The sequence below is a fragment of the Sarcophilus harrisii genome, chromosome 2 (genome assembly GCF_902635505.1).
Source record: "Sarcophilus harrisii chromosome 2, mSarHar1.11, whole genome shotgun sequence".
NCBI lineage: Eukaryota > Metazoa > Chordata > Mammalia > Dasyuromorphia > Dasyuridae > Sarcophilus > Sarcophilus harrisii.
The window spans coordinates 215,827,025-215,851,551 of NC_045427.1; the positions used below are offsets into that span (position 1 = coordinate 215,827,025).

A 24,527-nucleotide genomic window follows, 5' to 3' on the forward strand; every position below is an offset into this window, starting at 1 on the left:
CCTCTTGTGGTCAAATTTGGAAGCTAGAAAAGCAACAGTACAGAAAATGACTAGGGAAAGCTGAGGCAGTGTGGTCCTAAGTAGTGCAGAGCAGAATAGCTTTTCATGGTCTCTGGTAGTCTGGTTGGAAGGATGATTTTTGCTAGAAAGACAAATAGTCTCAGAATATAAAGAGCTTACTTACTTATGCTTAATAATATGAATGTCTTACTTGATGCATTCAGTTGCTGGAAAGGATAATTTTCTTTCCCATTCTTATCAATGTAATCTTTTACCACTCCTCATCTAAGTCTTTACTCCAGTAGAGAACTTTCTATCTTTAAATGTTTCATAGCCATAGTCTGAGTAGCATTGGGGTTGAGGAAGGGAAGAAAGAAGTTAGTTTTTAATCCCTAACCTTCTGCTCTACTTCCTTCCCCTGCCCCCCATATCCATTACTATCTCTTTTTGTCTTTTCTCATTTTTTCATTGAAATATAGTGCCTTCAACCAGCCTTATTCAATAAAAGTATTCAGAATTAGGAAATATATTAACAATGTCTAGTTTTTTAGAAAGTACTTTCTTTGTTTTTCATCCCATTCCCAAGACTTCTCAATTTAATTTTCCTTTGATGCCCATATCAGTGATGATTCACAACTAAATTTAACTGTTTTGCCCACAAATATTCTAGAATTGCATAGGCACAAGCTTTTACTATCCAGAAATACTTTATGGGATCTAGGCACAAAAAAGCTCAATATGGTTAGAAATTCACTTGTTATAAGAGATTGTGACCATGGCTTTGTCTCATCCTTCATTTTTCTCATTAAACTAGCTATTCATCAGTTTTGGGGTCCATTTTTGTGATTTGATTGGTTATTATCACAATTTTAAATGATCAAGAAGTGGAAAAAGTATATATATTAAAATACATACTCTTAATGAAAGTATCCCAGTCTCATTGAATTTTAAAGATGAAAGAGACATTATAGATAATGCTTTTCTAGCTCTTTTATAATGAAGAAAATTATCTACAAAAAAGTTAAGTGACATAACCAAGGTCATAGCTAGTTAGTGACAGAACCAGATCTCCCAGTGCACTACTCTTTCTAATTCCACGCATTGCCATTATTATTTTTAAAAATTCATTTTTATTTTATTTTTAGAGTGCCATAACTCTTGATCACAACACCAAAAACCTCTAGACTTAATATGTTGTGGTTAATGTGATGACACTAGTTTTTAGAATTTTAGTAAATTAATTTTTAAAATTTAAAAATGCAAATTAAAGAATGCATTAAAATCCAATATTCAATATTTTCGATGTGCGAGTCACCATATTTAAATCATTTCCTAGAAAGGACTGCTTGCTTATTTTAGAATTTCCCCAAGGGAAAACACATGGGCTCAATTTTGTACCCATGGAATACAAAGGAATGATGCCTCTTATTGATCTGTGGAAATTAGGACGTGGTATCTCCCTTGACAGCATTATTTTTGGTTTTCATTTTTCTTTATTTTTTCCGTAGTATCGTCTAGACTGTCACAGCCATCTTCCCCCCAGTCAAGCTGTCCATCTCCCTCCATCTCAGCTGGTAAAGTCATCTCTCCATCCCAGAAGCACAGCAAGAAGGCACTGAAACAGGTAATTAGGCTAGTGTGTGCTTATGAGAAGTGTAGATCCACATTGAACATCATGTATCTGTTTTCATTCATCCTGGGAAATGATTAGTTTGAAACTTCATACTCACAAGGATTGTGGGATAGGGACAATGTATTTGGAAAATTTCAAATGACTTCCAAAAGTATTAAAATGAAAGCACATTCAAATAAAGATGAAGAATTATTGATATGCAAGTAAATAAATAATGTGTAATCTCTAAACAAATTAATAACTATAAACATCATAGGTCCTTGGAATGCTTTCTGTAAGGATAAAATACAGTTGCCTTTCTACTTGCCTCAGAGTCTCTTTTGATTATTACAGTTTAGTTTAGTTTTTAAAACAAAAAAACAAAAACCTTATTTATCTTTGTAAGATTTATGAAGGCTTTGAAAGAACTTCAGAAAATTTACAATATTTTTACATATCAAAACTCCTCCATTTTAGTCTGTATTCATTGTCATTGACATGTCTTCTGTGCTGAATTATAAAATTGAGGAAAAATTATAAGACGAGATAATTTGTAAGGTGCTATACTCATAATGCAAAGTTTTATATAAAATTTTGTCTGAAGCTTTGACCCTTTATTTTAAAATGGAAATCTGAATGGAAATGTTAGTACTTTCAATATTTTTTGCTATCCCATCTTAATAAATGTCTTTAAGAATTGCAATACAGATAATTTGTGGATTTGGAATTTTTTAATTCACAGGAAACAAATAGTTGATTGAAATTTTTGTTAAAGAGAACTTTGAAACTATTTTAACTATGCTTAGGCTATTACTAAGTGACCATAGGGGAATGCAGTGGCATTGATTTGATTTACTTGCCATGACTGGTGTGTGTCAATCAGTGAGCATCAAGGCTCTTGTCAGTCTTAGAACATTAGAATATTTTTTAGCTTGTTAAAAAAGAAATGAGAAAAGCAGAGGTGGACAAGTGGTAAGACTATTTTGATGCAAATATTTGAATGCCTATTTTGTGCAATACACTAGATACAAAGATGAAACAAGATGGTATCTATTTCATAGAGCATCTTCTACTCTCCATGGTTCATTTCATTTCCCTGTCTCATCCTTTTATTCCAAAGTATTCTTTTCCAGGTAAATCTAAATGAGATTTGAACCTGACTTTCAGGCCTACTTTTTTCAGCAGGCAACTAAGAACAGGGAGATCAGGTTCTCTGGCTCTTATATCCTCTGACAGGAGAAACAACCAAGGGTAGGTTTGATGTGAGATCAGAAGCCTTTTCTGGAATGAGAATTTCAAAGCTTGAGCTAGCCTATTTCATGTGTCCTCAGTCTTAAAGCACTTGGGAATAAAACTTAAGTTTGAAAACTTAGAAAAGTCAGTTTAGAGTCTTATCTTCCCTTTTTGACTAAATGGAGGTAAGACTTTGCTATTTTATTTGAGCATCTATACTTTTAAAGATAGACATTCCTAAGGCAGCAATTAGAGTTTATAGAGACCTTTTAGTTTTTTGCCTCTGGTTTTTGTTGTTGTTGTTTGTTTGTTTGTTTGTTTTTGGCAATACAGTACATAAAGAATTGTGGCGACTGAGAATACAGGAAAAGAAAATAGATGCTTTGGAGCAACCATAAGCACCAGAACAGGGTGAATGCAAGTCAACCAACTACCATCAATGCTCTTGTAAAAAGAAACTTCAAAGGTCTTCTGATCCAACGCAATGAGGATCCCTTTCATTGCCATAAAATTATTTGACCCCTTCAAGTAATTAAAGAACTATATTGCAGGGAACCCAGTAATCATATGAACAACGATTCTAGATAACTAATAAGAGAAATGCAAGCTAAATCAACTCTGAGATTTTACCTAATACCCTCAGATAGATCATGAAAGACAGAAATATTATTAAAGGCCTTGGCTTTGGGAAAACAAGTGCTCCTGATGTAATCATGGTAGAACTGTGAATTGTATCCATTCTCTAAAACAACTAAAGTTAAATAAGAACGGTCACTAAACATTTCATACTCTTTAATCTGGCAACCACAACACTAGGTTTATGTGTCAAAGAAGTTGCAGACGAGATTCCATACGTACCAAAATATTCATAGCAGCATTTTTTATGATAGTAAGATTAGTTCTTACACTCTAAGAAAGGCAGGAATATAGATATACTTGAGGAAAATTTGTATTCACTGGAGTTGAATGAAAAAAGCAAAACCAAAAGCATTATATATATACAGTATACAAAAACAAAGACACCAAAAAAAAAAGCAGTAAAACTGAAAGTAAATAGAATAACTAATCTTGGTCTTGGAGAAAATAATGATGAAAGATTGGTAGAGAAGTGAGGGAATATGTATAATTTTGCATACTTTGTCAGATACATTAAATATATTAAAACTGTATTAACTAGTTTGGCTAAACTGTTTTGGTTATTTCATTGGAGGAACATGTATTTAAATATGGAAAAATCTACAAAAACCATTAGTCTGACCCTGTCATTTTATAGATGAGGAAACTGAGGCCTTGAAAGATTAAGTGACTTGTCTAGGGTTATATATTTTGGGATATGTGGAAAAAGAAAGATTTGAACCCAATTCCTCTGACTGCAGAGCCAAACAGAGCTCTTTCCCTTAACTCTGGAGGTAGCCAAGATGAATGTATCAAAATTTCAGAAAATGAAATTGAGGTTAAAACCAAAAATCATCAATAAAATAAAATCTGGGCAAAGCTCATTTTATCCTTCCAGTTCTCCTCACCAAAAGGTAATGAGATCAGGCTGACATAGCCTCCTCTTGTTATTGTTCTTTCCTTTTCTAGTTGTTAATTTAACCATCCTGATGATAATTTGTTTTGACATTTTGCTAGAAATTGAATTTACCTTACTTGATTGCTAATTTTAGTATTATCTCTCTTAATTTTTTTGGTGGAAGGGGAGTACTGATACTGTATTTCTCCTATGCCATTTTTCTCCTTATTTTTTTCTACTATGGAATTGATATTGACATTAAAGCTTCTTATTTTTCAAGACATATGCATGGATAATTCTTTAAATTAGCCCTTGCAAAACTTTGTGTTCCAATTTTCCCCTCCCTTCCCCCATGTCCTCCCATAGATGGCAAGTAGTTCAATATATATTAAATCCAATATATGCATACATATTTATATAATTATTGTGCTGCACAAAAAAAAATCAATCAAACCAGTAATAATAATTTTTCTAAAAAAAAAAGAGCAGCAGCAGAATAAAATGCAAGCAACAATGAAAAGAATAAAAAATACTGTTGTGAATCACGTTCAGTTCCTATGATCCTCTCTCTGGATGTAGATGGCTCTCTTCATCACTGAACAATTGGAACTGGTTTGAATCATATCATTGTTGAGGAGAGCCATGTACAACAGAATTGATCATCATATAATCTTGTTATTGCCATGTATAATGGTCTCCTGGTTCTGGTCATTTTACTTAGTATCAGTTCATGTAAGTCTCTCCAGGATTCTCTGAAATCATCCTACTGGTCATTTCTTATAGAACAATAATATTACATAACATTCATCTACCACAATTTATTTAGCCTTTCTCCAATTGATGGGCATCCACTCAGTTTCCAGTTTCTTGTCACTACATAAATGGCTGCCACAAACATTTATACACATGTGGTTCCCTTTCCCTCTTTTTAAGATCTCTTTGCGATATAAGCACAGTAGAAACACTGCTGGGTCAAAGGGAATGCACAGTTTGATAAATTTTTGAGAATAGTTGCAAATTGCAGAATGGTTGGATCCCTTCACAGTTCCATCAACAATGTATTAGTATCCCAGTTTTCCCACATCCCCTCCAACATTCATCATTATCTAGAGAAAAAAAAAGAGGCATATGAAACTGTGAAGCCTTATTATTATACATAATTTGGTGGTGGTGTTTTTTTAAATATAGTAGTACCAACATTTATCATCTTTTCTGAATCCCCTTCTGTATTTCCTTATGCTCTTCTACTTGTGCTTAAGTGTTTTATTGATTCTCTTTTTTATTTTTTATTAAAGCCTTTTATTTATGAAGCCCTATGCATGGTTAATTTTTCCATCATTGACCCTTGTATAACCTTTTGTTGCAAATTTTCCTTTCCTTCCCCTCCCCACCTCCTCTAGCTGGTAGGTAGTCCAATACTTGTTAAATATGTTGTTGATTCTCTTTTTTTTTTTGCCTTTTCTGGTATCACTAGCTCTTTTTCTCTCTCCTATCCTTCACCCTCCAGGCCCAGAAAATAATAGCCCTCCTTTGGAGGGGAAAAAAAAAAAAGAGAGAGAGAGAAAGGTAGGTAGGGAATGAGGGGAAGAAGAGAGAGGAAAGAGAAGGGGGGTAGGGAGAGAGGGAAAAAGAGAAAATAGTTAAACAAAGCATCCACACAGCAACTGTGTCTGAAAGTGTTTATTTCATGTTGCACCTATAGCTTATTTTTGCCAAGAGGTCGAAAGCATGTTTTGTCATTAGTTTTCTGAAGTCATATTTGGTCGTTGTTCGATCAGAATTCTTTAATTATTCTTCATAATATTGTAATCATATAAATTGATCTCCTCTCCTGCTTCTATTCACCTTTCTTTGCATCACTTCAGCCCTCCCAGGTTACTCTGAATGAATTTTATTACTTATTTATTATTCATTATTTTGCACAATAATATTCTATTATATTCATGTACAAGAATCTGTTCAAATATTTCCCTACTTTGTTTCCATTTTTTTGCTGCAACAAAAAATGCTGTTTTAATTTTTTTTTGTTCATATGGATCCTCTCCCTTTGTCTGACTCTCCACAATTTTTTTTTTTTTTAAGATTCACAAGTTGTTGAAACTGGAAGAGGCAATAGATATCTAGTCCAACTTGCTCATTTTATAAATGAAAGAAATGAAGCCCAAAAGGTTCAATCTTTGGGATAGAGTTATAACTTAAATTAAGGTCGTCTGACTTTCTTCTGTGACTTTTCTGCTATGTACCAGGCTCTTGTTGATAATGACTCAGAAATCCCATCTGCCAGTATTTTCAATATCTGGAGCAGAGCTTTGCTTCACTTGAATTCAAGGTCAACTAATCTCTTTCTTGCAGTTTCCCTACTTAGGAGTTTCATTCAGTTTTAGTCATGTTTTTTTCCTGTCTTTTCCACGTCATAGATAATTCTCCTTAGCACAAAAAGCCCATCAGAAACAAAATAAAAGCTAGGATAATTTCCATTTTCATTGTTCCATCCATGCTGAACAGTTGTTGTATTGCTTCTTTGAGGTACCTCTTTTCCCCAACAGATCTAACCTTGCTCTTTTGCCCCTCAAATAAACAACTTTTTTGATGTTCTTAGCATTTCTTTCTTCATGTCATTCTATGGTATAGCTGTCGAAATGCTACTTTTAGCAGACTTTTCCCTCCCATTACCTCTTTCCTTCTTTCCCTTCTTCTATGTCTCTTTGTGTATGTAAAATTTAAGTTGGTGGCTTTTCAGTCAGTCAACAAGCATTTATTAAGCACTTCTATGCTTAATTAAGCACCACTGTGCTCAGTGGTGAGGATTCGAATAAAAGCAACAATCTCTGCTCTCAAAGAGCTCACACAGTCCAGTAATTCTTGTTTAAGTAAAATGGTTTGTCTTTATAATTTCATTCTTAATTATTTTCCATTCTTCCTCTACCTCTTTTTCTCTCCCTGAGCATCCCAAAATGAAAGATGCACAACAGACCATATTCAACTTACTTTCTCTAGGACATGACTGGCTTGCCTGGATGCCTGAGAGATGGTGACTTATGGCCACACTACCATTATGTGACATTGATGCTGCTTGAATTCAACTCTTCTTGACTTTCAGGTCAATTTGCTATCTGCTATACTTCAGCTATCTCTGTTTCCATTTATCTTAATCCAGATGTTCTTTCTGCACCATGCTTTATCTCACTCTGATTTCCTGGATTTTTTCACATCAGGATATCTTCTTAAAATACAAAGGATATGAACAGACAATTTTCAGATGATGAAATTAAAACTATTACTACTCATATGAAAGAGTGTTCCAAATCACTATTGATCAGAGAAATACAAATTAAGACAACTCTGAGATACCACTATACACCTGTCAGATTGGCCAGAAAGACAGGAAAAGATAATGCAGAATGTTGGAGGGGATGTGGGAAAACAGGGACACTGATACATTGTTGGTGGAATTGTGAATACATCCAGCCATTCTGGAGAGCAATTTGGAACTATGCCCAAAAAGTTATCAAACTGGGCATACCCTTTGATCCAGCAGTGTCTCTACTGGGCTTATACCCCAAAGAGATCCTAAAAAAGGGAAAGGGACCTGTATGTCCCTTTGATCCAGCAGTGTTACTACTGGGATTATATCCCAAAGAGATTATAAAGAAGGGAAAGGGACCTGTATGTGCACGAATGTTTGTGGCAGCCCTTTTTGTAGTGGCTAGAAACTGGAAACTGAATGGATGTCCATCAGTTGGAGAATGGCTGAATAAATTGTGGTATATGAAAATTATGGAATATTACTGTTCTGTAAGAAATGACCAACAGGATGATTTCAGAAAGGCCTGGAGAGACTTACACGAACTGATGCTAAGTGAAATGAGCAGGACCAGGAGATCATTATATACTTCAACAACAATACTAGATGATGACTAGTCCTGATGGATCAGGCCATCCTCAGCAACAAGATCAACCAAATCATTTCTAATGGAGCAGTAATGAACTGAACTAACTATACCCAGAAAAAGAACTCTGGGAGATGACTAAAAACCATTACATTGAATTCCCAGTCCCTATATTTATGCACACCTGCATCTTTGATTTCCTTCACAAGCTAATTGTACAATAATTCAGAGTCTGATTCTTTTTGTACAGCAAAATAATGTTTTGGTCATGTATACTTATTGTGTATCTAAGTTATATTTTAATATATTTAACATCTACTGGTCATCCTGCCATTTAGGGGAGGGGGTGGGGGGGGTAAGAGGTGAAAAATTGGAACAAGAGGTTTGGCAATTGTTAATGCTGTAAAGTTACCCATGTATATATCCTATAAATTAAAGGCTATTAAATAAAAAATAAAAAAAAAAAAATAAAAAAAAAAAGAAAGGGACCTGTATGTGCCAAAATGTTTGTGGCAGCCCTGTTTGTAGTGGCCAGAAGCTGGAAAATGAATGGATGCCCATCAATTGGAGAATGGTTTAGTAAATTGTGGTATATGAATGTTATGGAATATTATTGTTCTGTAAGAAATGACCAGCAGGACGGATACAGAGAGGATTGGCGAGACTTACATGAACTGATGCTGAGCGAAATGAGCAGAACCAGGAAATCATTATATACCTCAATAACGATACTGTATGAGGATGTATTCTGATGGAAGTGGATTTCTTTAACAAAGACAAGATCTAACTTAGTTTCAATTGATCAAGGATGGACAGAAGCAGCTACACCCAAAGAAAGAACACTAGGAAATGAATGTAAACTGCTTGCATTTTTGTTCTTCCCAGGTTATTTATACCTTCTAAATCCAATTCTCCCTGAGCAACAAGAAAACTCTTCGGTTCTGCACACATATATTGTATCCAAGATCTACTGTAACCTATTTAACATGTATAGGACTGCTTGCCATCTTGGGGAGAGGGTGGAGGGAGGGAGGGGAAAAATCGGAACAGAAGTGAGTGCAAGGGATAATGTAAAAAATTACCCTGGCATGGGTTCTGTCAATAAAACGTTATTTAATTAAAAAAAAAATACAATTTCTACTTTTCTTCAGTTATACATTTCTCCCAAAGTCACCTTTCAACTTATTCTTTTCCTGTTGATGAAGTCTATATACTCACACTTTGTATTACAGTTATGTGCTTTACCATACCAAATTATAATGATGTCTCTGAGATCAGATTTGCTACTTTCTTTAAGGTTTTTTGTTCATCTTAATTTTGTAAATAATTTGTTTATAGACATCTAAGCCCTTAGTTTTTATTAGTAACTTCTTTCTAGGATTTTGTCTCCTGTGAAAACTCATAAAAAATTTGAGAAGAAAACATTTAGCAATGGAAAGGACATCAGAGGCTAATTAGTCTAATCTTCACATTTTGCAGAAAAGGATACTAAGGCCTAAAGAGGGAACTTAAGTTGCCCACACTGTCACCTATCAAGTCTTCTACCTCCATTTCCACTGGTTTTTACTGCATTTGGCTACCTCTCTGAATTTTTATATCATTCTTATAGACTAGCTACAAAAAGGGAATAGTATAAATATGTGATAGATGTTTGAAGGAAGGACTCATACACAGGGCATTCATTACTGTACTGATATCAACTTAGAGAACTATCTTTAATGGGATAGGTTTTAGACTTTGTGCCATTTATTTTTTATTAACTTCTTTGATAAAGGAATAGGTGGCCCATTTGTCAAATTCATTAATAATGGTTTGTGTGTTACCAAACTAGAATGGTAGTCAACTTATTAGGGATAGAGGACAAGATCCAAAAAAATTATTATCAGCTAGAATATAGGCCAAATTAAATAAGATGGGATATCTCGAAATTTCTGCTGCTCTTCTGTTACACAGAAGCTGTCTTCTGTAATAGGAGTTCTTAAACTTTTTAAAAAGTGGTTTTGTGGCTACATTTCAATGTAATTTGTTTTTCTTATTTTTGAATCTTGTATATTTTATGCTTTTTTAAATTTCTAATTTTCTAATTTCTAATAAAATTCTTAGAGAAAGATTTTATTGGCTTCATCAGAGTATCAAAAGAATCTATGATATAAAGGTTAAGAATTTTTCCTTTATAATATTTTGCATGTGTCTGTGAGATGTCTGTGTCTACATATAAACTTAGATATAGCTATTTAGGCAGGTATTATTCTACTTCATTTTTACCAGCTTTACTATTTTCATTTTTACAAGACCTTCATTACTCTATTTTAAGCTATGACTCAGAAATACAGATCAGAATTTCTCTTTTTTCAACTTTCTATTCCCTTCCCAAATCTTACTTTCTCTTCACATCATCTTCTTCAATCTCTTCAATATTGTTTATTTTCAGATCACTGGGTCAAACACATCTCAAGCATTCACTCAAATTGTTTTTTGCTATTTCTTGAATATTTTCAAACTACAGAATTTTCTGTATATGTTTGCTTATATACTTCATAAACAGTGTTCAGGTAGTTTTCTCTCCAAAGCAGATTGGAAGTTCAAATTCTTAGGTTTTAATTCCAGCTTTGCTATATTCATACAAGTAAATTTGAGATAGGAAACTTAGCTGAATCTAGCTTTTTATTATATTGCATCTTTTTCATATTTTCACCAACCAAAGATATTATATTGATGAAGGACTTAGTATTTCAGGAATAAAATGAGCTTCTGTATTTGAAGGTGGAATGAAACTAGATTACTATAGGGGTATAAATTTGTTTATTTCATAATCATAGACTTGCTAAACAATTTCCTGAATGAGTTATAGTTTCTTAACTTTAAAACATAATTATGTTTTATGTTCTATTTTCTTTTCATCTCTGGAAACTATTATTTTCTTTCTGATTAGTAATGTTTTCTTTATAGGCTTTAAAGCAACAGCAGCAAAAGAAGCAACAGCAGCAGCAGCAACAATGTCGAACAAGTATGCCCATCTCTTCTAATCAGCATCTTCTTCTGAAAACAGTCAAAACATCCACTGACCCTGTGGCCACTAAACCTGGTAAATAAACTTAACACAGTCTTCAGGGTACTGCCTTTGTACCTTTTTCTTCCATATTACAGCATTATTTTTCCATATTCTGAGCCAAAATTTTCTTAATCCTATTGATATATAATAAATCCCTTACTACCTTTACCATTTTATCCTTCCTCACTCTTTCCATGCTCACATCTTCTCCTGTCCCCAGCCTTTCCAGCACAGGTGCCATAACCTTTATGGTAATTCAAATGAGAAAGAAATTATATAGAGAAAACTTTTAGCTGTTAAATCCTGGGAAAAGGAAAAAAAGAATTTGCATGGAATGCTTCAGTTACATAGAATGCTCTAATACTATATTGGAATGAGCTATGTAATATGCCTAGGAAGCTGCTATCTTCCCAAAATCATTTTAGTTTTATATATATTTATTTTTGAGTTTAAGTTCAGGACCTGATTGAAATTAAACCCCTTTTATCTTGTCCTCTTTGATTTAGTCCCATTTTTGTTTCATCCAACAGTAAAAAATAATAATATTTTTGGTAATAAATTCTACTATTGCTTTCCTATAGGGAGGTATATCCAAATCTTTTGGGCAATCAAAATAAAACCTGCTATGTATACAAATTTGGTTTTCTCTTGTATAGTCCAGTTTGTTACTGATCATTAGGCTAGTTATATTGGCTAGCCAGACTTTCTTCTGATATTTTAGGAATCTTAACCATAATGTGGCAAGCAATATGCATGTGTAGACAGTGTTGTTGTAGTAACTCTAGACAAGGAAAGTACCTAAATTCCAATGTCTTCTTATAGACAATTGATATTTGTTTACTAATTTATTGAAAAATGATCCTGATTTCCTTTAGCTTTTTCTTCATTGTTTCTTTATTTGTCTTTTTCTTTTTGAAGCAGTGTGGGAAGGAAAGCAGTCAGATGGACAATCAAGCAGTCCCCAGAATTCAAATTCTAGTTCCTCTTCTTCGGTTAAAGTTGAAAACCCCCTGCCAGGTTTGGGAAAGAAACCATTTCAGAGATCTGATAGGCTTCATACAAGTGAGTTCTTTCATACTGCAAGCTTTATTGATGCTGATACTTTAAATAAAGACTGAATAGAATGTATTAAACAGAAAAATTATCATATTTCATTATCTTTAACAGATTATCACAAAATCCTCAAAAAACAAGATCTTTTTGTCTGTCTCCATTTACGTACATACATGCATATTTATTTATCCTTTATGATTCTCATTTTCTAAAATCTCACCCATAGCTCTATCAAAAAGAAAATGTGATTTTTTTGTTTTGTTTTGTCTTAATTTGGAAGGCCATGATGGATTTTATCAGTCAATATAATCTTTACTGAATGCTCATAAATATGCTTATTATTTGGTTGTTTCTGGATAGAATGTATTCTAAATTTTAAGTAGTAAAAGTTATCCTTCAGTTACATACAAAAAGCCATATTGACATTTTGTTTGCATATTACCTACTTCATCTTTAGTGATCACATGGCATGTTTATTAGAGCACAGGGGACGGAACATATAAAAAAGATTTATTGTAAATTTTCCTAAAGGGCATTTTGAAAGCATATATATTTGGAAGACTTTTTTCTACTAGGAAGGGAGTATAGGTTTCCTGTAATTACTTGGTTAAGAAATTGAAATGTTGGAAACTAGATAAAAGTAAGGCCTTTATAATGTGAATGAAAGACTCTCTCAGCAACCTTTAATATACAAGAAAGTCCACTTGTTGAGACTGTTCTTTAGAAAATGATAGCATTGTAAAGAGTGTGGTAGGGGAAACAAAAAAAAAGGATGCTGGCTTTTGAATTGGATGACCTGTTAAATTACTTACCCATCTCACTAGTACTGTGAGCATGGCCAAGTTACTTGATCTTTCAAGGATCTCATCAGTTAATAAAGAGATAAAATTTGTCTTACCAAATTCTAGGGTAATTATGAAGAAAGGGCTTTTTGGATAACAATTACATATGAGTATTTTATCAGAGCAAGAGATTCCAAGTCCCTTAAGACCCTTAAGAAAGTGAGAAAGGACCAGGATAAAAATTCTCTATTTACAGATATTCTTTGTGACTTTTTTTTTTTCAGGGCAGCTGAAAAGGACTAAATGTGCTGAAATTGATGTTGAAACACCTGATTCTATACTGGTTAACACCAATCTGAGGGCTCTAATTAATAAGCACACATTTTCAGTCCTTCCTGGAGACTGCCAGCAGCGACTTTTGCTTTTACTTCCAGAAGTAGACCGGCAGGTGAGTGAAGTGAGCTTAGAGCTTAAAACTTTTCTTCGTTTTCTGTGGCCTCTCTCCACATAGTCCTTTAAAATCTTGATGGATTTCTTTCTTTCTTTCTTTCTTTTTTTTAATAGTATTATATTTTTCCAAATACATACAAAAATAATTTTCAACATTCACCTTTCCAAAACCTTGTGTTCCAAATTTTTCTCCTTCTCCTCCTACCTCTCTCCTCCACAAGAAAGCAAACAGTCCAATATAGGTTAAACATGTGCAATTCTTCTAAACATAATTCCATATTCACTATTGTACATAAAAAAATCAGATCAAAAGGGGAAAAAACCAAGCAAACAAATAACAGCAACAACAAAACAATATGAAAATATTATGCTTTGATAAACATTCAGTATTCTTAGTTCTCTATCTGGATGTGGATGATACTTTCCATCACAAGTCTGTTGGAATTGCCCTGAATCACTTCATTTTTGAAAAGAACCACAACCATTGTAGTTGATCATCATATAATCTTGTTACTGTTACTTGGTTCTGCTCACATTACTCAGCATCAGTTCACATAAGTCTTTCCAGGCTGCTTGTCATTTCTTTGCATTGTCAATAGTGTTCCATTATATTTATATATTATAACTTGTTCAGCCATTCCCCAACTTCCACTCAGTTTCCAGTACAAAAAGGGTTGCTATAAACATTTTAGCACATGTGAGTCCTTTATTCTCTTTATGATCTCTTTGGGACTACAGATCCAGTAGAGACATTGTTGGATCAGAGAATATACACACTTTGATACCCCTTTGGCCTAGTTCCAAATTATTCTCCAAAATGGTTCTATCAGTTCACAACTCCATCAACAATGCATAAGAGAGGCAGCTAGGTGGTGCAGTCGATAGAGCACCAGCCCTGAATTCAGGAGGACCTGCGTTCAAATCTGGTCTCATAATACTTCCTAACTGTCACTTCCAAGGCAAGTCACTTAAACCCAATTGCCTCAGCAAAAATAAATAAATAAATAAAACAAAATAAAACAATGCATTAGAATCCCAGGTTTCCCAATTCCCTTCCAATATTCATCATTATTTTTTCCCTGTTATCTTAACCAATCTAAGAGGTGTGAAATAGCACCTCACTTGTCTTAATTTGCATTTCTCTAATCAATAGTGATTTAGAGCATTTTTTTCATATGACTAGTTTTAATTTCTTTACCTGAAAATTGTCTGTTCGTATCCTTTGACTGTTTATCCATTGGGGAATGGTTTGTGATGGAATTCTTTCTGTAGCTTTTGATGTATCACAGTCTTGGGAGGCAGTGAGGTACAGTTATTAGGTCCCAGTTCAGTTCCCAGCTCCCACTACTCATGTGAGCTTGAGTCAGTCACTGAAATCCTAAACCTGAACTTCTTTTTTTCTTTTAATTATAGCATTTTATTTACAAAACAGATGCATGGGTAATTTTTCAACATTGAGTCTTGCAAAAACTTCTATTCCAACTTTTCCCCTCCTTCCCTCTACCTTCTTCCCTAGATGGCAGGTAGTCCCATACATATTAAATATGTTAAAGTATATGGTAAATACAATAGTTATATACATATTTACACAGTTGTCTTGCTACACAAGAAAAATCAGATTTAGAAAGAAGATAAAAATAACCTGGAAAGACAAACAAAAATGCAAGCAAACAATAACAGAAAGAGTATAAATGCTATGTTGTGGTCCACACTCATTTCCCAGAGTTCTTTTGCTGGATGTAGCTGGTTCTGTTCATTACTGATCAATTGAAACTGATTTGGATCCTCTCATTGTTGAAGAGAGCCGCTTCCATCAGAATTGATCCTCATATAGTATTGTTATTGAAGTGTATAATGATCTCCTGGTTCTGCTCATTTCACTTAGCATCAGTTCATGTAAAGTCTCTCCAAGCCTCTCTGTAGTCATCCTTCTGTTCATTTCTTACACAACAATAATATTTCATAACATTCATATACCACAATTTACTCAGTCATTGTCCAATTGATGGACCACCATTTGATTTCCATTTTCTAGCCACTATAAAGAGGGCTGCCACAAATACTCTTGCACATACAGGTCCATTTCTCTTCTTTAGTATCTCTTTGGGATATAAGCCCAGTAGTAACATTGCTGGATCAAAGAGTTTGCAGAGTTTGATAAACTTTTTGAGCACAGTTCCAAATTGTTCTCCAGAATGGTTGGATCTATTCACAACTCCACCAACAATGCATCAGTGCCCTAGTTTTTCCACATTATCTTTTCTTGTCATCTTAGCCAATCTGACTGGTATGTAGTAGTATCTCAGAGTTGTCTTAATTTGCATTTCTCTAATCAATAGTGATTTGGAACACCCTTTCATATGAGTCGAAATAGTTTCAATATCATCATCTGAAAATTGTCTGTTCATATCCTTTGACCACTTATCAATTGGAGAATGGCTTGATTTCTTATAAATTAGAGTCAATTCTCTATATATTTTGGAAATGAGGCCTTTATAAGAACCTTTGACTGTAAAAATGTTTTCCCAGTTTATTGCTTCCCTTCTAATCTTGTCTGCGTCAGTTTTGTTTATACAAAGCTTTTTAACTTGATATAATCAAAATTTTCTATTTTGTCATCCATAATGAGCTCTGGTTCTTCTTTGTTCACAAATTCGTTCCTCCTCCACAGGCCTGAGAGGTGAACTATCCTATGTTCTTCTAATTTATTTATAATCTCATTCTTTATGCTAGATCATAAACCCATTTTGAACTTATCTTGGTGTAAGGGGTTAAGTGTCGGTCAATGCCTAGTTTGTGCCATACTAATTTTTAGTTTTCCCAGCAGTTTTTGTCAAATAGTGCATTCTTATCCCCAAAGTTGGGATCTTTGGCTTTGTCAAACACTATATTGCTATAATTATTGACTATTTTGTCCTGTCAACCTAACCTATTTCACTAGTCTATTTCTTAGCCAATACCAAATGGTTTTGGTGACTGCTGCTTTATAATATAGTTTTAGATCAGGTATAGCTAGACCACCTTCATTTGATTTTTTTTTTTTTTTTTATTAGTTCCCTTGAAATTCTTGACCTTTTGTTCTAACAGATGAATTTTTTTTTCCTCGGTCATTAAAATAGTTTCTTGGGAGTCTGGTATAGTACTAAATAAATAGATTAGGGAGTTTTGTCATCTTTATTATATTTACTCAAGTTATCCAGGAGCACTTCATATTTTTCCAGTTGTTTAGATCTCACTTTATTTTTGTGGAAAATGTTTTGTAATTTTGCTCATATAGTTCCTGACTTTTACCTTGGCAGATAGATTCCCAAATATTTTATAACCTGAACTTCTTGATCTTAAAAATAACAGTATTGGGATAGATGAATTCCTGTACTTGGTTTGTAATCCCCTGAATTTAACAGGCTCTCATTAATTTCCCTATATTAGCTACTTGTGAATCAGACAAATAGTGAAATTGTTTCTACCCTTAAGGAATTTCTAGCCTACTGACTAAATCTATACAAATAAATAATATTTGGGTAGAGAAAGAGAGAGAACACTTAAGATTACACCCAGCCAAGTCTTAACTTTGGGTCACTCCAACTATTCATCAGCTTTTGCTTCTATTTATATTTGCTGAATAAAGGTAAGAGTATATCACACAACTGTTCTTACCAGATCCACTACAGATTTATGTTATACAACCTCAACTAACTCCTTGTTTGATAGGCAATTCTTCTACCTCTTTTATTAATTCACTATCACATTCTCCACAGCAATTCTTCCAAATCTTTTCATTCTTTCTCAAACTTCTCCTGACTCTCCCCTCTCCTACTCTTGAGTGAAAGTATCTTGCCTTATATTTGGCAGAAGAAATTGTGACCATTTGTTGTGAACTCCTTCTTTTCTTCATTATGTATCACTCAGGAATTCTCTATTACCCTTTCTCTTTTCATCTCTGTCTCACATGATGAAGTAGTCTTACTCTTCTTACCAAGACTTGCTCATGTGATCTTATTCCATTCCAACTCTTCCAACTGATTGTCCCTTTGCCACCTTCACTGTTTCACTTAATTTCAGTCTCTCCCTACCTGCTGGCTTTTTTCTTACCACCTACAATTATACCCAGATCTCCCTATCCTGAAAAAACTTTCACTTGATCTTTCCATCCTTGCTCTTATCCTAAGTCTCTTCTACATTTTATAGCTGTGTTCCTTAAAATATAATAGATGCATCTACTTTCTCTTGGTTTTCCTCCTACTTATCTGACTGCTTTTTTCTTTTCTGGATTCTCTTCCAGATCATACCCTCAGGATTTCCATTTTGGCGTTTAATTGAGGATTTAAAATTTGTTCATTTTTAGTTATTTTTAGTTGCATGCCCAATTCATTGATACCCTCTTTTATTGATATATGCATTTAGAGATAGAAATTTTCCCTTAAATTCTGCTTTGGCCACATCACAAATTTTGGAATATTGTCCCATTGTTATCATTCTCATTAATGCAATCATTGCTTGTTTCTATGATTTATTCTTTGACCCAACTCATTCTTTAGAATTCGTTTTTTAGTTTTTGTTGTTGTTGTTTGTTTGTTTTTTAATTTTGGCTGAAGCAAGTGTGGTTGCATATGGTTGACTGGATGGTAATGCTGACTGAAAGAACCTCTGTTTTCTTGGTGTTGTCAGGCCAAAATTATCACAAGTCATAAAGAATTGATCCATACTCTGTTGTATCTCAGCCTCAGCTGCATAATCATCTGCAAACAAAGTCATGTATTAACTCTCCCTCTACTTTGGCCTTGGCTTGCAGCCTTGTAGCCTTTTCAGGTTAAATAATTTACCATCAGCAAGGAATCTGATGTTGATGCTGTTTTCATCCTTATTGAAGGCATCTGGTAACATCACAGAAAATATGCTGAAGTGCATGGGAGCAAGCACACAACCTTGCTTCACAGTATCGATAACTGGGAATACAGGAGAAGCATCATCCTTCATTTAGAATCTGTGCAAGCTTGTCATCATGAAACTGGCATACAGTGTTGAACTTCTTCAGGCAACCCAATTTTGTCACGATCTTCTACAAGCCGTCACTGCTGAAAATAACTTTGTTCAGGTTGACAAATGAAGACATTTTGTGAATCAAATCACTCAGTTTGGCAGTACTCTTTCTAGGACCATCTACATAGATAATAAGACTTCCAAAGCTAATTCAGCCATTGGGGAGACTCCTGAAGAAAGTATAACAAACTGATTTTTCTCTCCCAACATGATTCATAAAGGGGTGTGGGTGTGAGGATGTATAAAATGAATGTACATGGATAACCAGGGGGAAAAAGTGTGAGAGAGACACATTATCAGTCTGCCTACCAAACTGAAGGTTTATAGAACTGCCATGCTGACTGCACTGTTGGATACCTCTGGACAGTCTGTTAGTACCATACCAGCAAACTAAACAGCTTCTACTTGAATTACCTTAGGATAATTCTGAATATTACCTGGCAAGATAAGGTATCGGCACTAAAGTTTTTTCTAAAGCTGAACTGCCAAGCATTCAAGCAAGAGTGCTACTCCAGTGAGCTGGCCATGTATTTCAAATGTCAAGTGTGCACACTTCCCTAAAGACTATTTTACAAAGAACTTTCACAAAGTAAGTACTCACATGGTGGTCAGAAAGAAGTATTATAAGATATCTCTGAAGAACTTTTAATATTGACGGTGCGACAAGGGAAGTGCTGACATAGAACTGTCTAGCATGGTAGCATCCATCAAAGAAAGCTTGCTTTTCTACATGAGCAAAGCAAAATCACAGAAACACAAAGCGTGAGTTCCATAAATTGAACCACTTCCATTCAGAAATGTTCTAATGGACCATTAGAATATGAACCACTTGTTGATGATCTGTGGTAGGACCTTCCAAATTTAAATTAGATTTAGCCCCAGCTAAACACACTGCACCTTGATTCCAAAATTATGATGTCATCGGTCTTCAGAAATTAAGGCCAAACAACAACACAGGGCTAATTCACTTGCTGAAGAAGCAATATAATTACATTCATTTGTCAGTGTTCCAGGGTCAGTAGGGAAGCATATATATCATTCAAAAAAAAACCCAACTAATTGCTGCTAGATGCAAATCATTTGGCTTGGTGTTGTGTTTACAAAGATCTGGGAAGGGGGATGGAGGGAGAAATAAAATAATCCCTGGTTTTAACTAGAAAATTACATTTTATTGAAGGAGATAGCATGTACATTTGTAAGCATATACAGAACCTATATGTAATTGTGTGTGCGCAAATGTACACATGTGCATACACATCAATATATCTATATATGTGGGCACACACTTTGTGTGTATCGTAATTAGAGAAGGAGAACACTAAAAATTGTGGGATTAGGAAAGGTTTCATGTGAATATAATGCTTTCAGTTATATCTTGAAAAAAATAAAGGGATTTTAGGGGGGGAAAAGAGTGCATTATAGGCATGAAAGTTTGCCTGTACAAAGGTACAGAGAGTTTATTTTTAGCAATAGGGAGACACTGCGGTCTTAAGTAGTCAAGTTGGCAGTCAACGAACATTATTTTGGCAGTTATGTTGATGGTAGTTTGGGTGAGGACAAAACTTAAGCAAAAAGAGTTCAGACTAGGGGGCAGTGATTTTGCCCAGCATCAGACAACTTTGGGAGTTTTGAAAGATTTCAGAACAGCTTGAGGTGTTCTTGAGACCCTGAAATAATAGCATTCTGAGAAAACATCAGTAGGAGTAGCCCATGTATTCCTTCTAGAAGACTGTAGAACTCAGATCTAACATAAAATTCCAAGGATCTGGAAGAATAAACAAACTAAAAAAAATAAGTAAACAAGCCCACTAGAAAAAGCTATTGTGACAGGAATATTCAAAACGGGAAGTCAGAAGAAGAAAACAATGCAAAATATCTATATGCAAAGCCTTTAAGAAAAGCACAGCTTAGGTACAAATTTAGCTAGATTAACTGGAGGGAATGAAGCAAAGAATGTTAGCATTTTAGAAATGTTTTACTAAGTGAACAAAGTAGTATAGGAAAAAAATGGAGAGTAAACTTAAGCACATGGAACAAGTGGTCAAAATCTTGCCCAAACAACAAATTTTATTAAAATTTAAAATCGTCCGAAAAGAAGCTCCATGGAACAAGGAAGTATCAAAACAAAGTCAAAAGACTTGAGGGGAAAATAGAAGAAATTATCACATTCTAACGCAAAAATAGCCAACACAGAATACAAATCAAGGAGGCACTTCAGTGACTCAGGGAATCAAGCCCTGGACGTGGAATCAGGAATTCCTGAGTTCAAATCTCAGGTATTTACTAGATCAGTAACTGCACAAAGCACTTGACCTCTGCTTCAGTTTCCTTATCTACAAAATTGGTATAAATAATATTACTTAACTTTAAGGGTTGTTGTGAGGATAAAATTAGATAATATAAACTTTATGTAAATGTTAGCCATGATGATGTTATCCAATTAAGAATTATTGGACTACCTAAAAGCTAGGCATCATATTTCCAGAAATCATTAAAGAAAATTTCCTAGATCTCATAGAACCTGAAGACAACAGCAAACAGATCATCTCTTAAACTCCAAAATAAAAATTCATGGGAACATCATAAAATCTAGAGCTTTACCGGTCAAAAAAAATAGTACAAGCAAGCAGAAAGAAAAAATTCAAATACCAAGGAGTCATAAGTTCATATGATTTGGTAGCCTCTTCTATAAAGAAATATAGAGAACCATATTCTAGAAAGGCAGTCACAAATACTTTACCCAATGAAATTTCAGTATCATTCTATAGGGAGAAAAATACCTTTAATGACCTAGAGGCTTTTTCATCATTCCTTTTTAAAAAACACCAGAGTTGCATAGAAACTTTGAAATGCAAACACAAGAGTAAAGTGAAATATAAAAAGGTAAACATGAACAATTACAAGAGATAAAACAAGGTATTCTGTTATGAGATGATAAATGCATCTCCCTCTGACTTCTGTCATCAGGGGTTTTAGAGGGAATCTGTTTAAAAGGCTTGGTAGTAATGCTGTGTCTTGATCTAAGAAGGATTCGAGAAAGAGAGAGGAAGATGACATTAAAAGGAATAAAGAGGGGGGAGGGAGGGGTTACAGAATATCTCACCTACATGCTAAACAGTTGAAATTTACTCTCATCTGAACTGATCAAAGGAGGGAGGAATATATATGTGCATATGCATGTGAGCGCACATGCACATAGAGTTGGATTCAAAAATACATTTCACTCAACAAGAAACTAAGAAGGAAATAGAAGAAGGGATAAGGGGAAATTAGAGGAAAAATAGTTTAAAGGAGGAATTAGTCCTAAAAACTGAGGTAAATGAAAATGTTAATTGCTTTTGTTTATATGTGGTAGCAAAGAATTAAGCAACGAAAATACTGTTGTACTATAAGAAATGAGGATAGCTTCGGAGAAATCTGTGAATAAGGTGAACAGACAAGAACAAATTAAAACAGTTTTTGAAAGATTTGGGAACTTTGATGAACATAATGACCAACCGCAATTCCACAGAAAGTAAGGTATTACCACAGAGAGGTGAAAAACTTAGTGCAGAAGAAATAAATACATACATGCACAAATTCTCTTACTTGACTATACATATTTGTAACAGGGATTTTTTGGCTTGTTTTTTGAATGAAAGCTAGAGGAATAAAAAGCAGATTATTCAGTGATTTAAATTTTTTTATAGTTTTAATGATTAATCATTTAATGATTAATTTTTAAAATGATAAGATTGTTGAGAGAAAAGGAAATCCAGAATATAGCCTTAGGCAAACCCACAATATAAAGGTTATATTAATGATGACTGCCAAATTGGTCAGAGAGGTAGGAGAAGTAATATCGCACATAAATATGGATAAAATTCCATAGAGAACAAAGTGTCCCAAAGGAGAAAGTAGTCAACAGTGTTCCATGCTGTGGAGGTTGAGAAAAATGAAAATTTGGCAATTAAGGTATCACTGGTAAGAGCATTTAGGGTTGATGAGGTTGGGAGCCATTTAATTATAAAAGGAGTGAGAGGATGGCAAATTGAAACAACAAGCATAGCTTAACTGTAAAGAAGTTAAATGAAGAGAATAACAAGGATAATTGGGCATGTTTATAGGCAACAGGGAATTATCAGTATGTGTGCGAACATGAAGAGTGGAGAAAGGGGGAAGGGAGGTTGAAAGGGCATTTTGCTGGAGAAGATAGAAAATGTATTCTCTCTAGCAGTAGTACTGACAGGCTATGTATACCAGTTTTTCCTTTTCAACTTTTTTTAGCTATATCATCTTGTAAATCTTTCCCAGTTCCATTCAACAACCCAAGAGCCTTTCTTATAAATCTCTTGACATTATCTGTATACCAATAGAGCATGAAGAATATGCTTCTCATTATATGATAACTTCTTTTTGTTTTTTTGTTTTTTTGTTTTTTTTTGCAGATTTTGTTTGGTAATGTATTGCAGCCCACTCATACTTACCATATACCCCTCCAGTGCCCTTTGGATGACCAGCAACTTTAAAATATTCTAAAATTATGGTATTCTGTGACACTTGTACAACATCATCAGAAGGATCTCTGTATTAAAAAGATGATTCTTTGTTGCACAGAGAAACTCAGGGAGCAGTTTGTCTTCTTTTTCAGTTTTGGAACCAGTTTTATGACTTATCCATTAACTGCATTGTTCATCCAACTCAACCCAAATACATATGTAGGTACTTTAAAATGATCATTTAATTAAATGTGATTACTCTTTGTCTTAGGTTGGTGCAGATGGCTTGATGAAGCTGAATGGTTCAGCCCTTAACAATGAATTTTTCACTTCAGCTGCTCAGGGCTGGAAGGAAAGATTATCAGAAGGTGAGTTTTTTTTCATTTTCCCTCCAAGAAATTAGTCCCCTAACAGCACAGATATTACTAAGCCAGTACTAGGACAAAGAGGAGCTTCTCCATACTCTAATTTTGGTACCAGACAATAGAGAAATTGGTTCTGGGATGGGGATAGGAATGTTTGACATAAGTAATCAAGGCAAAGATGCTGTGGATTCTCCATGATCATTTTGTGAAGTTGGTAAGAGACCTAAGAGACATCAGAATTCAGATCAATGTAATGATCCTAATTAGTATCACTGAAATGATGATGAAATACACCTTTCTCAGTAAAGAAGTGGTGGACAAGGAATGTTGAATGAGCCATATCTTGTTATACATAGTCAAATATGTATTTCTTTGTTAATAGGGAAGTTTCCATTTAGTTGATTTTTAAAAAGTAGAAGGAGGTTCAAGTACAACCTCAGATGGTAATTCTACATATGAATTTGTAAGTAAGTCATTTAACTTCTATGCTTCAGTTTCCCCATTTATAAAATAGGAATAATCTGAGGAATCTGCTTTCTACAACTTAAAAGTTCCATATAAGTTTAAATTATTTTTGTAATTGTGTTGTATGTTAAGTAGGCATGTTTTAAAGCACATATTTTAAAAATGGATATCTACATTTCCAGGCCAAATTGTTTACATTAATTTTTCTCTTTTGTTAATTCAGTAGTTTCTATAATCACTGTCTGTAGTGATAGTTTTCACCCAGTTTAACTAATTCACATAGTTTAATTTTCTTTACACAAACATACTTGCATAATTATTAAAACTCGGACATAAGAAAGACAAAGAGTCATAGTATTCAACTCTTCCAATAGTTGGGTTCCCTTTCCTTTCTTATAATCCATTGGTAAAGTTTCCTTTGTTCCTTCGCTTGTTTTTCCCTGTAGCTTTGAAAGTTCCTTAAGATGCTAGTATGTGGACAGTCCTTAATCCCTAGGAATTCTGAAGGCTGGAGAGAGAGCAGGAATTGGAAACTACAGGTGTCAGCATTAGCTGTTCATTACTTACCTGCAGTGACAGCTTAATCCCCATGTT

The 24,527-nt window shown here is 34.2% G+C and overlaps 1 protein-coding gene across 5 annotated transcripts in view; it reads left to right on the forward strand.

Annotated features, from left to right (window-relative positions):
- Positions 1–24,527, forward strand: part of ASXL2 (ASXL transcriptional regulator 2) — a 127,905-nt gene that overhangs the window by 97,108 nt on the left and 6,270 nt on the right. For 4 of the 5 annotated variants that reach the window (XM_031951426.1, XM_031951424.1, XM_023494593.2 and 1 more), the window contains 5 exons: positions 1,509–1,624; positions 11,198–11,333; positions 12,219–12,362; positions 13,420–13,583; positions 23,375–23,471. In XM_031951426.1, coding sequence (XP_031807286.1) covers positions 1,509–1,624; positions 11,198–11,333; positions 12,219–12,362; positions 13,420–13,583; positions 23,375–23,471 — 657 coding nt within the window. The remainder of the gene's footprint in view (positions 1–1,508; positions 1,625–11,197; positions 11,334–12,218; positions 12,363–13,419; positions 13,584–23,374; positions 23,472–24,527) is intronic. The other variant, XM_031951425.1, reaches the window with a different exon arrangement.